At 46.5% G+C, this 15237-nt stretch overlaps 1 protein-coding gene across 2 annotated transcripts in view; it reads left to right on the top strand.

Annotated features, from left to right (window-relative positions):
* The window catches only part of VPS53 (VPS53 subunit of GARP complex), a 76030-nt gene that overhangs the window by 44311 nt on the left and 16482 nt on the right, over positions 1-15237 (top strand). For both annotated transcript variants that reach the window (XM_090025503.1, XM_090025502.1), the window contains exons 14-18: positions 3136-3378; positions 5126-5273; positions 6382-6464; positions 10243-10321; positions 14012-14160. In XM_090025503.1, coding sequence (XP_089881629.1) covers positions 3136-3378; positions 5126-5273; positions 6382-6464; positions 10243-10321; positions 14012-14160 — 702 coding nt within the window. The remainder of the gene's footprint in view (positions 1-3135; positions 3379-5125; positions 5274-6381; positions 6465-10242; positions 10322-14011; positions 14161-15237) is intronic.

The raw sequence follows: 15237 nt of genomic DNA, 5'->3' as shown, positions 1-15237 counted from the left end.
AAGCATTTCAAATAGCTTATCTTCATTTAATACAACTTAATAGTGTGTAATGAGGAGGAGGGACTTGTATCATGTGATCAGCCAACAGTTTTAAGGCTTACTGGGCACCAGGGACACCACAGTATGAGAGAGCACAATGAGTGGATTTGAACTTGGTGAAAGCTCTTGGCATCTCAGTTAGGCTGAGATGTTGGGTTGCCAGTCTCAGGGCAGGCTTTCCATGTCCTGTAAATCTTCTGTAGTTAACTGCCTCCCGCTTTCTCCCCAGATCTTTCCTTCAAGGAGCAGATTCTGCTGATACAGCAGAACAAAGAAAAATTGATATTTTTTATCTCCTTAGCAAACTTAACACCAAGACAGTTTAAGTGCCTTTCTCCTCCAGACCATGGGCCATTTTTGTCCCCGTTCTTGGTGATTCTACCCTGTCCTGCTCCTGTTTCTCTCAGTGTTACTCTTTTTCCTTTTTCTTCAGCAAAGCCCCAAGATGTTTTCCGTAAGCTTTATAGCCACGGGCACCAGTAGGAATTTCAAAGAAAAACGGCAACATTATCAAAAAAAAAAAATTTCTTTTCTGTGCGACTTTTTCCGCTTTGATTGAACTTTTGTGGGATCTGTGATTGCTATCCGAGTATGGGATGTTACTTAGACAATTAGTTGTGTTTTTGGGCCACGAATAGAGAGGCTGGCATGACAGAAGTTTGTTTATTGCTGCCTCAGTTCACAGCAAAAAGCAGCTGGGCCCTTTTTCTGCTGGAAAATTGTTTCCATACCAATTTTAAAGAGATGCAGTGCCGAAATCTGTAGCAGTTTAATGGGAGACACCTGAAAGAAAGACTTAAAAGGTTCCTTTCTTTTTTCCAAACCTGGTTACAGCATGTATATCAAGTTTCTTAACAGTCAAGCAGCTTGCACGTCAGTCTCTCAGGGACGGAAGTGCCTGGTTCTTTTGCACCACGCGTCAATTTTGAACTGCACAAATCTGTACTGGAGCAGAGCAGCAGGTCTGATATAGTTAGAGTCAAGATTTAGTAGCTGTTTACAGCCGGCATTTCTTAATGCTCCGACATCCACTCACACACTTATATTGCCTTGAGAATTGCGGTGCATCATTAGTGATTTGAGTCTGGGGTCACTTGAGCTAGGGGTTTAAAGCTCACTTGCTGGTGTCCTTCTTAAAACAGACCAGGATACCTCTGTGCTTTTAGTCCTTTGTACCAAGATGATGCCAGCAATCCAGGTTATCGAACAGCCCGGTCAGTTTAGCAGTGTGTTCCTTTATTCAGGTTTCATCGTGGGTTGATAACCTAGTCCCCAGCCTCCTGATCCTCAGTGAAAAATGAAGCGCTAGCTATTTGTTCGGCCATTGTTCAGCTGAAGAGCATATCACAACAGTGCTATAAGGAGTTGTGTTAACAGTGTGCTGTCTGAGACCCAGAAGGAAGCACAAGAACTGCAAGAAATGGGAAGGGGAGCATAATGAGAAGGTTGAGCGTGGCAAAGAAGGGATTTGAGACATGCAGTAAAACTGCAGCCTGGGTGATTTCCTCTCATTTTCTCTCCCTGGCTCTGACACGTGCCATGGCTGGAGAGGCCTCTTGTTTGCATTCTGAAACAAAGATGTCCAGTCTGCTCTGCTTGGAATTTGCAGCAGTCTTATTTGCAGGGTCTGAGAAAGAGAGCTTCCTTTTCCCTCTCTCCCATGCCTTCCTTGCAGTTCACTGTCCAATGGCAGAGAATAACCTTTCCTGTCTGCTGCATCGTGCTCCTGTGAGACCAGCCCCGTGCTTCAAGCAGGGTGCCCCCTTGTTCTCAGTCAGTTGCTATAACGTTGCTGAGTTCCAAGCTACAGCTGCTGCAAAGAATGGTCTCCACTGCCTGGCTCATTCAGACCCAGAGCCTGTCTGTCCCACTTTGGGCAGGCCTTCTGGGTTGCTTACCATCCACTGAAACAGAGCCACATACCTCTGCTTTCCTGCCATGCATTGGTTTACACTGGCTTGGCTCCAGTCTTCTCCTGGCCAGACAGGAGGGCCAGGGAAAGTATCTCCAGTGAAAAAAATCAACTAAACAAACTCCTGTGGGAGTGTGGCTAGTTGGAGAGCTGAACTAGCCTGGTTGAAGCTTGTAAAGTCCATCAGAAAAGCACCAGAATGTTTGGATGGGCATAAAAGCACATCCCATTGCTGTTGATGGTAGCACAGTGTTTGAACCTAGTGCTACTGAAGCCAATGTGAAAATATTGTTGGCATCAATGGAAGCAACCAGCTGCAGCTTCACTTGTCACCTATGGAGACCAATAAACCTATCCGCTCTCAAAGGACAGAGCCTATTAGGTTAGTGTCAAACTTGGCAGTGGTGTCCCTGAAGGGACCAGCCACGGGGAACCTTTCATTAAGAGCCTTGGGTTGATTCTGCTGTGATGGTCTTGGTCTTTTGCCAAGCTCATCAGCTGTTCCTCCAAAGGTGAGGCAGGTCGAGCGTGAACTCCTTCAATGTTGAAGCACCCACATTCTTGTCTAGTTATTGCAAGAAGCAAGTGTCAGGTTAACTGTAGTGCTCAACAAGCTGAAGGAGGCAGGAGAGAGCACTGTTCCTGCTTACAGGAAAGATTCAGGAGTTAAAAAGAGCTTGGGTAAGTTGGACACTCAGGGATTTATCTTCCTTGTTGCCTTTTAATAAAAGCTACTTTAAAGGGCATGTGAATGTTTGTGGTAACTGAATGGAGCCACCCAGACAGCAAATGGGGGGTGATCGTGAGCACGCCCTTTAAAAGGCCTGTTTCCGAGCTGCCTGATATGACTGGCTTCAGCCAGTGCCAGGAATGAAACTTGAGCATGGGCTTTATGCGCTTGCATTGAATGTGCTTGGACCTGGCAGGGTTTATAAGATTTTTATACGTGACTGGAGAACAGATTGATGCTGCCATTAAAATTCTGAGTACAAAAGGTCATAACTCATCGCCCCATTCTTCGTTATTTTACAGGCTTTGCTGCAAAGTCTGGGGCGTGGGGCTGCTTGGGATGTGAATTGGTTGTATTGGTTTCACAAGGCAGGGCAGCTGGTTTTAAGCATCTCTCTATCCTGTTTTTTTTTCCACCGACATTAAAATATTTCTCTCCATTTTTCTTGCTGTAGAAATCTCAGTGAGCTGATTGACAGGTTTGTGGCTGACTTCAAGGCTCAGGGTCCTCCCAAGCCCAATGTGGATGAGGGGGGAGCTGTCCTGCCCAGCTGTGCTGACCTGTTTGTTTATTACAAGAAGTGCATGGTGCAGTGTTCGCAGCTCAGCACGGGCGAGCCTATGATTGCACTGACCACCATCTTTCAGAAGTACCTCCGGGAATACGCCTGGAAAATTCTCTCAGGAAATCTGCCCAAGTAAGTATTAGCAGCCCAGAGGCTGGGCATGGTCTGCAGAGCCTGGAAATGGTGTTTAGAGACTTTGGCAAACACAAGAACTGCCGTTTTAGTTTGAAAGGAGCCCCAGAGCCATGGTGTAAGTTGGGAAGATCCCTCCTCTAGATGCAAGCACCATTCTGAGAAACAGCATGGCAGCAAGTTGAAAATAGGGGCTGCCATTTTCACAGGAGCCAGTTTCCGTTTCCTCTGCAGCAGGTCCTGCAGCTCTTTTGAAAATCCCAGGAAAGTATGCGCAATCTGATTTTTCGGGACTGCACGTGCACACCTATTGCAGGGACAGACTTAGGCCCCTGCTCTCCCCTGCCCTGCATGGTGTGAAGCAGGTAGAAGACCAAGCAGGTATTCAGGCGAGAAGGCAAAAGACTACCAAAGAGAGTGGATGATGTTCTCCACTGACTTTGTCTACGTTGACCCAAAATACAGGGCTGAGTGGTGGAAGAGGATCAGGCCACCCTCAAACTGGGTGTCTCAACACAGAAAGCCAAATACCACCCTCTGTTTTGGCTTCTGTGCAAAGCAGGAAGAGAATCGTGTACTTTCCATCCTGTAAATCAGGGCCAGGAAGCTGAGACAGTGACGTTCCTGTAACAACTGGTAGTGAAGGCAGTTTCTCTAGATTTCCAAAGTCTCTCGGCTAGAACTGCTTTAGCTGGGTGTGTGCATTTGTATATGAGATATGTGAAGTGTATTATTACCAGGGATCCTGGTTTTCTCCAATTTAATAAAATCCCCAATTTTCAGATTAAAAAATAGTAACCCCAAATTCACATTTTTCCATGAGTAAAATGAAACACTATATATACATCTATGTATTAGTGGTGGTTTATTTTAATCATGGAAAAATGTGGTTTTGGAGTTATTTTTTGTCTGAAAATTTGGGATTTTTTTAAATTGGAGAAAACAAGGATCCGTGATTATTACACACATGTAAATCCACTGAAATCAGTATCTTTAGGGTATACACTAGTAAAAACACAAGTAAAATTTTCAATGGGAAGTCATCAGTGCTAGCTACAGGTAACTGATATTTGTGACTGGTATTTGGAGGTTCTTTGTAAATAAATCTGGGGATGGCAAAGTGATCATTTGCTGAAACCAGCACAGTCTTTCATGTGTGGTTGTGGGAGTTGCATTTAGAGCAGCAGAGAGATGAATTGAGTGCGCCTCCATCGGATCTCAGTCACATTCTTTGAACATATGATTTTTTTTGTGCTCTATTTCTGCTGTCCAAAATAAATATTGCTGCCCTATTTTTTAAAAGGATTTGGATGATAGAGGTTCGAAATAGTTGGGGAATTTCCTGTCTCTCGACTGTTCTGATTCTTTGATTAACTGCTGTTTGTCACCAAATGAATAGGAAGTACAGGAGATAATCCCCAGAAATCATTTTTGTTGTCCTTGTAATTATCATGGTATTTGAAATGAATTCTGCAGTCTCAGATATATGGCAAGTTTGTTTAGTTATCAGATACCAAATATAACTTAGTTGTGTAATGGTTAACGAGAGCTTTCTGTAACTGTTCGAGCAGCTGACAATCAGGGTAAGTTAGCCTGGAAGCGAATGTTAGATCTGGTTGAGGTCTAATCAGCTGAAGCTTTGGGATGTCATGGGAAGATGTATGAAATGATCATAATGGTTCCTTCTGGGTTAAAATCTAAGAAAACCAGAGCTTTTGTCGATGTGTGTGTGTCCGTCTTTCCCCAGAACAACCAGCAGCAGTGGTGGGCTGACCATCACAAGTCTGCTGAAAGAGAAGGAGGGCTCGGAAGTAGCAAAGTTCACTTTGGAAGAGCTCTGCCTGATCTGCAGCATCCTGAGCACGGCAGAGTACTGTCTGGCCACAACCCAACAGGTGAGCTGCCCTCTGCCACCCTTCTAATACGGTGTCTCACCTACCCGGTGGCAAGGCACAGTCACAAAGGAGAGGAGGTGTGTTGCCCTTAGCAGCAGGACAAGCTAATTGAGTCTCACATTAAAGGTTGCTATGGATTGAAAAAAGTGCTGAAATGTACATAGCAACCCCTGCTCTGCATAATGCTGCATTAATTAGAGACTGTAAGTTAGTTAAAGGAAGGTTCTCGCTTTTGTTATCCTAGCGGGTCAGAACAGCGTTGTACGTTGAACCCTAATTGCTGCCTCACTTCCAAAGAGCATCCTTTTGTGCTCTCTATGTAGTTTGCTTTAGTCCAAGAGGGAGGAAGATAATCAGTCTCTTTCCATTATCTCTCCAGGCTTATTAACCAAATTTTTTCAAGTAGGGGAAAAAAAGGGGAAAAAATAAGTTAGTGTAGATCTAGGAGTTGGTTTAATGGCAGAGTTTCAAGGCAAGGTGGATGCAAGGTCTCTTAAAATGCTCCCCATTGGGCTTGTTGTGCCTTTACTGTGATTTCTACAGTAACAGTGCTCTGAGAAGTCCCTAGGTCAGTAGATGCATCTTTGACAGTCATTATCTAGCTAGTGCTGGGGGGGTGAACTAGGGATCTCTAGGTCACAGCATGCACTGCAATACAGAGTGAAAGAGCCCATGTACTCTTGCAAAGGCTCATAACGTGCATGTTTTCTGCAGGTCAGATGCAGACAGGGGCCTGTAATGCACCTTCATTGGTGTGGCAGGGATCTGTCTTAAGTTATTAGATTCTTGCTACGTTGTCATGATAGATTTGTGTCCTGAGCCTGAAACGCTGGCATGTGCAACCTTGGAGGTTAACTGCTTTGAGGACACATGCCATCAGTTGTTATCCCAGGAAACCGTGGTGTCTAGAGCATGCGGCAGAGAGGAGATTTCCATTCCTGATGCCACTTCCCACTAAACAGATCTTGGACAAGTTGCAGTGTGAGAAGAAATAGTGTAGGTGCACTTCCTGATGTCAGAAGCTGACTTTCCCCAGCGCTTAAGGTTGGGGTTATGAATTGAAGTAGAAATCTGATCTCTGCTTGTTACTTCTTTTGCTCTTTGACAGCTTGAAGAAAAGCTCAAAGAAAAGGTGGATGCAAGTCTCATGGAAAGGATCAACCTGACGGGAGAGATGGACACCTTCAGCATGTACGTCTTGCACACACATCTTTCCATAGTGCTATCTAACACCAGGGCCAGTGAGTTCAGCGACGTTGCTCCAGGCCAGGTCTGTCAGGTGAACTGGTTGACTAGGAATGCCAGGTTGCCCAGGGCTAGGCTAGTGAAGCAGGGTGCTGCCATCGCTATGAGTGCTCCCAGTCATTCTAGTCAAAGGATCGAGAACCTGGAGGGAGGAGAGGAAAGAGTGGGCTTGTATCACTGTATCATTTGCATCTTGGCAGCTCTCTGAGGTTGCGGTTTCCTTTCAGGAGAGCTGTTTTAGTACATTGCCTTTCCTGCTGTCATTTCCCAGTGTTAACCAGCAGAGTTGTTAATACACTCAAGGCCTCTTTTGCATAGCATGGAAAGATGGTTTACCTTTGAATGTAACTGGGCAAATGGCAATTGTGCATTAGGATGACTTTCCTTACCTCCAGTATTACCTTTCATTGGTAACTAAAAGTTTTCTCTAACCACTGAAGAATTTAGCCTGTCAGTACAGTGTTCTCCCCATTTTTGAGATGAGGGAACATAAGCACATGGTGATTTCTTGCCTTGTCCAATGTCAGAAAAAGTTCTTGGCAAAGGCAGGAACAGAGCCCAGCTCTCCTGACACTCTCGCTTTGGTCTCTTGACTGCCCTTCCTGTGAATGCACACTTTTTAATTAAAGAGTGCACTGTTCCTGTCTTCCTGGCTCTCTTCCCCACTCCTAGGAGCTGGGTTTTAGTAGTGATAGCCAGTGTGTGCCAGGTTTCTGGAAGGCTTTCCCTTCTGCAGCTCCTCTCTTGCCCTGATGGCAGGGTGCCAGCCAAATCCTAATCCAGGTCTTTTAAGTCCAGTTCCTTCAGACATGAACCAGCCCCCTTCCCCTGCACTGCTGCTTTCTGAGCAGAGTGAGTCCCTGGGGCTATATGTGCTGTTCTGTTGCATGGTAAAATTGTCCTGAGCTGGAGGAGTGGAGGGCGAGTTCTGCGTTCTCTCATGACCTTTCAGTTATAAACCTACCATTTTATACATCATCATGCAGCTTCCACTGTGGCTTCCTCACAAGGCAGCTCATTCTATTCAGCTAATGAGATGAGGTTTGGGAAGCTGCTTTTATGTACAGTTTGCACATTTGCCACTTAGGATGACTTTAAAACTAGACCTTGGAGGCTAATTTGCCTGGTAATAAGGATACATTTTTAATTGCCTCCCGTTGGGTTCCAAAGTAGCACTTTACCCAAAATCCTGTCAGTGGATGTTGTGACTTTTCGTTTCACAGAACCTGAGAAATCCTGCATACCGCTAGCAGAGGTGGGAAGCTCTCATTACAGGATAACTATAAAGCTCTTTTTTGCTGTTTTGGCGCTTTCCATTTATATGACGAATGTGTTTCTTCTGTTGGAATTTGACGTCTAGCTGTGCAGAGCAGCAAAAAAAAAAAAGGAGTTGCTGCTAACATACAAGTGTAATTGGGTAGAGAAGCTTTTTTTTTTAACCCTTCCCTTTGAAGTTGCACAAGGAAATAAAAAAAAACCAACAGAAAGAAAACATTGCAGAGACCTGAGAGAGGTTTTCATCCCCGCTCATGAGTGGTGCTGTCACTAGAATGGCCGTGCACGACAGTCAGGGAATAGCAGCAAGGGGACAGTCCCTTCTGGAGCAGACTTGGAAGAAACATTACAGTGTAGTTTGAATGTGTGCTTCTGCTGCCAGTCAGCTGTGTGACCGAGGGCAGGTCCTCTGGGGACTTCTCGAGAAGCCTGAAGGACTTTCATAGATTCGCAGATGTTAGGGTCGGAAGGGACCTCAATAGGTCATTGAGTCCGACCCCCTGCCCTCCATCGAGTCCGACTTGTCCCAGGGTGAGCGGGTGTTCTGTGTCAAACGTCTCTGGTTCCTTTGGAAAGCCTAGTCGTCTTGTCCTGGGCATCAGCTTCCTCATCTGTCCAATTGAGAGGCTATTTGCCTTTCTCCCTGGGGTTTGTTTGCAGTTGATAAAGCAGTGTTGCAGGCTCTTTGGGGCAGAGATCAGCTGTCTGCTTGTGTATTTGTACAGCACCTAGTACCGCAAGGTCCTGTTCTGACTGGGGCTTTTGTGTGCACCTGTCACACAGCAATAGTGCCCTGATATCAGTGACACTGTGATTGCCTGCGATCCTGCTGTCTCTGGAAACAGGTCCCCACTCAGTTTAGAAAGTGAGATGAGTGTACCAGTTGCCATCTCGCACTGTCTCGCTGCTGGCCAGGCTCCACACAAGGTGACAGAGCTCTACACGTACGTATCCCTAATGTGTAGGAGCTCGTCTTGGAGCTGCTCACCTTCTAGTCAGCTTGTCCTGTGTCAGTTTGGTGCTAAACCACAGCACTTTCCTACTTCTTGCTAATGGGTAGGTACTTGACAGCGCTCCAGCAGGGCGAGGTCAGCCGTGTTATCTCTGCTTAGCTCTCTTGGCACTGCTTCAGTGTGCGGAGTTCCCTGAGGGAGCAAAGCCTGCTGTGCTGGCTCCTTGGCAGAGAGACATGCCAGCCAAATGATTACAGTCACAAGCGTTTAAATTTCAGTGCAAACGCTGCATCATTTATGTAAAGGCAGCCACAGCCTCCTCTCTGGTAGTATAAATTTTCTGTATGTTTCTGGCAGGCTTGGCTGTCAAGGTGACTTGTGAAAAACAAATGCCGTGTTGGACAGGAGCAAGGCTTCTTGTTAGGGCACCGCTTCTGCCCACCTGTGTGCAGAGCTCTACGTCAGAGACTTGACAGCCTGCCAGGGCATTGGTGGGAGGAGTGAATTGGTGGCTGGGCAAGGGCTCCCGTGTCCTTGTCGAGGATGGCTGTGCCAGAGCTGTTAGAAGGACTCGCAGCAAGATACAATCGGAGGGAACTAAGCATTGCAGGCCTCTAACCCTGGTGTTCTTGGAAGACATAAGGCTCGTTCTGAAGTGGAAACCTACCTTTATTTTGTTGAATGTCAAGTTGCCTGTGTGCTCTTCGAAAGCAGTCTCTAGGGTCGTGTTGGGCCCTGTGCCCTTGAAGTTGAGCTGCAATCCAGAAAACAAACATCCGGTGTTCTTTTACTATTGTTTTAGGGGTAGGAGCATTGGTTTTATGTGGTGGGATCTAACAGGGTTCTCAGTAACATGAGTTTTTTTGCATTTGCAAGGTTGCGGGGAGGAATCACAGTTTAGTAATATTCTGTAACTTGGGAGGTGTCTGGAGGGACTAGAGCAAGGGAGGGATGCAGTTCTAGATGTGAAATAAATGAGCCGCCTGCCTTTGCCCCGCTTAATGGAAGACAGACTGTAATATCTGAGATATTAAAACTTCTGCAAATGAAGGGATGCAGCATTTTAAAAGCCTTCCTGTAGGCTTCTGTGGTTAGTGCACGAAAAACACAGCAGGGGAGGGTACAGGCCCAGGAAAGGGCACTGCTTAGAGCTGTGCCTCGGAAAGGAAATTGGAATTTCCAAGAGCCTTAATTAACTTTGAGACAAAAGCACAAACAGCCTTCACGATTCAGGGGCTCATCCTCTTGCTCAGTGCAGAGTGGCTTAGTTGCTGTGGTTACTGATATAACTTGCACAGCACATGACTGATCCCTGCCATCGCTTTTGCTGGTGTCAGGCAGGAGGTTGTGGCTGCCATGAAGCAAACGTTCTAGCTGGGCCTCTCTTCCTAGCCCTGTGCAAACGTAGCTTCTCCTCTTCTCATAGTCAAGAAACTGGTTTTGGCACAGATTTGCTGAGTTCTCTGGTAATGCCTGTGCTTGATTTATTTTTGCAGTGTGATCTCAAACAGCATACAGCTGTTGGTGCAAGACTTGGATGCAGCCTGCGACCCGGCGCTTACTGCTATGAGCAAGGTAGGTTTTGTAGAAGAGGGAGCAGTGACCCATGGTTTGTGGTTCTTTCTCACTTTTAATGGCTTGAGTTCATTCCTGATTTTCCTTCACCTCTTCTGGAGAGTGCGCTTTGGTTCTTCAAGCAGCATCCTCTGTAGCATTAAAGACAGCCAGGTTAGAGAGTCCTACCAAACCTTTTCTGATCCCAGTTGCTAGCGGGTGGCCAATTAATTGTTCACAAGGGCACTCTGGGGTTGAGCCCTCTCATTTCTCCGATGCTCTTGGAGAGACACAGTCATGAAGAGAAAGGCAGAAGGTAAAGTTCCCTCCCATTCAACAGTCCTTTAGGATGTGGCTGTTGCATTGTTATCTTTTGTACATCTGGGGAAATGTGTGCCTCTACCCAACGTAGCATGAAAACCCAGATTGCTTTAGACAGAGGTAAGGGCAACAGAATAAGATTGAACTTTTTTTTTTAAATTAGAAATATTAACATATGCCTTCATTTTGTAGGATAAACACATTTCCTAGCTGCCATGAGTTTTAATAGCATTCTGGTTTATGATGTATTCCAGCTGCAACTAGCCTCCACTCCCAGCTAATACTTGAGTTGGACTCCAGCTGGTAATAGAATTTGTCCGTTTCCCAAATGGAAAGAGGATTTTTCCAGTAAAATAACACCAGGGGAGGGGCGTAGCACTTCAGGTGTTGCTTATATTCCCTGTCAGTTCCTTAGATTCTTCTTTCTCCCCAGCCAGTCTGTTCAGCTCTCTCTGGTCTGGCTCTTTATACCGTAGCATAACAATAGGGCTCAAAACAGCAGCTGGTAGGCCATTTATTTTTGTCGTGGAGCACCAGCAAAATGAAATCCATGTGAATGGGAACCAGCAGATATAAACAAGCTAAGTGCTCTGAAATTAGCTAAATAAATACTTTTCATTTGCCCTAGCCTTCCACCTTTGCCACCAGACTTAGTTGCTGTGACTCAACTTTTGCTGGAGTTCTGAAAAGCCTGGATTTTGGTGGAAGGTGGGTTTTTTTGTTGGTTTTTTTTTTTTTTTTTTTACTTTGCCAAGACCTCTGTATTGCTCCTCCAGCCAAAAATCAAATGGCCAACATTTTTTCATGTTGGAATGTTTGGAAAAGTCGCATTTCAGTCTCCCTTGTCAGGGTGAAGAACATGCATGTGTACCCAGTCTAATTTTCCTGTTGTCTGAGTATGTCTCATAAGGACACTGCTTTATCTGAGGTTGCCTTTTGTTCAGATCTTTCACATTTCCTTCACTCCTCAGCGTTTTGCAGGATCGAATGCTCTGCGGTTGTGTTAAGTTTGAAATGTAACTTTGCTCTCATGGGAAAGATTTTGGTAGATACGGAGATCAGTTGTGAAGTCTCACTCATTTGCTTTATGGCACAAATTGATTTTTGCACAGAAAATAATGTGAAGGGAAGTTTCAGGTGGAAATGGTGGCCAGGTTTGCTAACTTTGTACTATTCTTATTTGTGGCCTGTGTTAAATAAAGACTGGACTCCACCTTACAAAATGTGGAGCTTGGTATTGTGTGGACGCCCACCTTGCTGCGGTTATTCGACCCCAGCAGTTTTTCCTGCTCAGAGCAGAGGGGTTGGACCTGAAGATCTCACAAGGTCCCTTCCAGCCCAGAACATCTGTGAATCTGTCTTTGCTTGCCTCTAAACAGTTACCACACATAGGTGCTTGGCTGTCGTGGGGCACTGCTTCTGTTTTAGGTTGTCCTTTGCCTGGCCCTACAGTCTTAAACAGAATTATAAGTAGAGCACTGTACATACAGCCTGCAAGCTTGAGGCAGGAGAACTGCCTTTCCCTGTCCACATTGTTCCCTAGTGTGTGCCAGGCTCTGTGTCCACATAGTGTTTGCTGGTACTTATGTGGGGTGCTAGGATGCATGGGAGCATATCCAAAGGGTCCTAGCACTCTGCAGACTGCCTCATCTTTCATGACCCCCAGAGTGGAAACTATTTTACCTGATCCATTGCTTGTGGCTGTGTCAGTTCTCCACACTGCTTAGGGGCAGGAAATGTATGTGTTCGTTATGACCGCAGGTCCATGGGAGGAACACCCTCTGGCTGTGGCCTGACTCGTCAGTGCGGTTGTTCAGAGAGATGCTGGAGGGCCTTTGAGATGTATGCACTCTCGGAAGGAGGGTCCCACGGCAGGTTTGGAAGATGCAATGCATGCCACTTCTGCAGCACTCCTAGAGCAGAGCTGGCGTGGCATGGAGGGATCAGATCGTCTGGCAGACCTGTACTGGCCAGTAGTGGCTCTGGGACTTCTGCAGGAGGAAGCAGCCCTTGGTGGGACTGTGAAGCGCCTGCCCCACGTCATGCAAATGGTGGCCGTGCGGTTGTCATGTTGGTTCTTCTACCTCTGCAGCTGTTTGGGCACCAGGCAAATGCTCTCTGGAGACGTCCCACAACAAACGCAAAGGGGAGTGGGGGAAACCATCTGATTCCTGACAAGTACATTTAAAATGACAGGAACCAAGATTTTCCAGGAGAGTTAGGTTCATGTTTCTTGGATAGCTTTTCAGTCTGTGTACACTACAGCTTTGATCGCAGCTACTGTTTGTTTTGTTGGAGCACGCCCATAGACGGGAAGGGCTATTTTTAATATACATATTTGTAAGATTGGCTGTAAGAAATAGGCATAAGGGTTTCTCTGTCCACTGAGTTGCACCTGCCTGCTGATTCTGGTTGCACTCTGAACATCCCCACAGCTTATTCATGTCAAATTCCCATTGGGAGAGGAGGCATGGTTGGGAATATGTGAAAGTGTGCTTGGCAAGCAAGGGACTAGGGATATTTGTCTGGGTGCACTGATTGCTGTGAGTAGTTGCTCAGAACAATCCAGTTACTCTTCAGTTGGTCCAGTGCAAGGTTGGTAAAGTAAGAGGTAAACGGGTACGTAGAAGAACGTCCTGCCTGCCTGCCCTGCTCTGCTATGTTTCTCTTCAATTTGACACCTCAGCCTGCTATGGGCAATGTGCAGACTGCTGTTAGACTCTGGGGACTTACAGACTTTGGCTTTATTCGCCCATTAAGTCATCTGTGCTGCACATCACTTGGATGGAGCTGAATCTGGAAAGCTGCTTGGACCAAAGCGCCTTTAGTAAGATTAAAAGTAGAAGCATTACAGAATTAAGCAGATTTGTAGGTAAGAATTGGGTAAACACTGCACAGTTATTGTCTCAAATGACAACTCTGTGATCAGGACTTTTGGGGAGGCTTCCTCTGAGGCAACCCGGAGCTGCCAACAAGAAATTTTCCAGCAGGGTTCTCTACGCCCTTCGTGCATGCTGGAAGCTGTTTAGTCCTTATACTCTACATGTGTGCCTCCACCCACAGCTCACACGACCACCTCAACTCTGTATTGGGATACAGTGGGGTCAGTCTAGGGGCTCTGTTGCTTCACACCTTCTCATTCCAGGGAGTCTGTGCTTTTGAGATAAAGCAGATGTGCAGTTTTGTGAGGAAAAGCTGGACTGCTTTGAGGGTTTCATTATGGGCTGACAAAGAAGGCAGCCTTGCTTGGAGAGCAATTCTTGGTGGACTCTATAGATCTCCAAAGGGTGGGTGTGCAAGTGTGGGCACTTACTGCAGTGTGCTTTGTGTTTCCTTATGGTTTAAAGCCTGGTGAGTTCAAGCACCCTTTGGTTTGTCCTCCTCCTGCAGATGCAGTGGCAGAACGTGGAACATGTTGGTGACCAGAGTCCCTACGTCACTTCGGTTATTCTTCACATTAAGCAGAATGTCCCCATCATCCGTGACAACCTGGCATCCACAAGAAAATACTTCACCCAGTTCTGTATTAAATTTGCAAAGTAAGTCCCTGTCCTACCTTGGCATTCTCTAGGCGTTCCAGGTCCCATTAACCGGCTCGTATGTCGTGACATACTTGCCTTCTAGCACTTCACATCAGTGGCCCTTGGCTTCCTGAGTCAAGCCCTCCACGAGTCTGGGAGGAGTGTGAGGGAGTTGTCATGAGATTGAAAGATGCTTCCCTTCCTCATCTTGAGTTTCCTACTGAAACACATATGCCTTAGTCATTTGCTTTCATAGGTTCCTTCTCACATGCCTTGACCACCCTATAAACCTTTTTGATGAACACTGGAGAACCACTTGCTAAGTAATGAAGGTTCTTGTTTTGGCATTCATAGGAAAATCAGTCCTATGTGGATGAATGGGGAGTCCTGATATAGGAGAGACTGACAGACTGCATTTAAGCATTTAAGAAAATAACTCAGCATAGTTATAGTTTCATAGTTTCTAGGGTCGGAAGGGACCTGAGTAGATCACCTAGTCCGACCCCCTGCCATGGCAGGGAAGAGTACTGGGGTCAAATGACCCCAGCAAGGTGTTCATCTAATCTCCTCTTAAAAAACCCCAAGGTAGGAGCCTGCACCACTTCTCTTGGAAGGTGGTTCCAGATCCTAGCCGCCCTGACCGTGAAGTCGCACCTCCTGATATCTAGCCTGAACCTACCCTCCGCCAGCTTGTGACCGTTATTCCTGGTCACTCCTGGCGGTGCTCGGGGGAACAGGGACTCCCCTGATGCCTGCTGATCCCCCTGACTAGTTTATAACAGGCCACAAGATCTCTCCTCAGCCTTCTCTTTTGGAGGCTGAACAGGTTCAGGTCCCGTCGCCTCTCCTCGTAGGGCCTGCCCTGTTGTCCCCTGATCATGCGAGTGGCCTCCTCTGGACCCTCTGCATGCTGTCCACATCCCTCTTGAAGTGCTGTGCCCAGAACTGGATGCAGTACTCCAGCTGTGGCCTGACCAGTGCCGCATAGAGGGGGAGAATCACCTCTCTGGACCTGCTCGAGATGCATCTGTGGATGCAGGACAAGGTGCGGTTGGCCTTCCTGACTGCCTCCCCACACTGCCGGCCCATGTTCAT

The sequence above is a fragment of the Crocodylus siamensis genome, chromosome 13 (assembly GCF_052110815.1).
Source record: "Crocodylus siamensis isolate JL-2025a chromosome 13, ASM5211081v1, whole genome shotgun sequence".
NCBI classification, from domain to species: Eukaryota; Metazoa; Chordata; order Crocodylia; family Crocodylidae; genus Crocodylus; species Crocodylus siamensis.
Note: the sequence above shows the minus strand (reverse complement) of the source record. Positions and strands in the feature narration are given on the sequence as shown.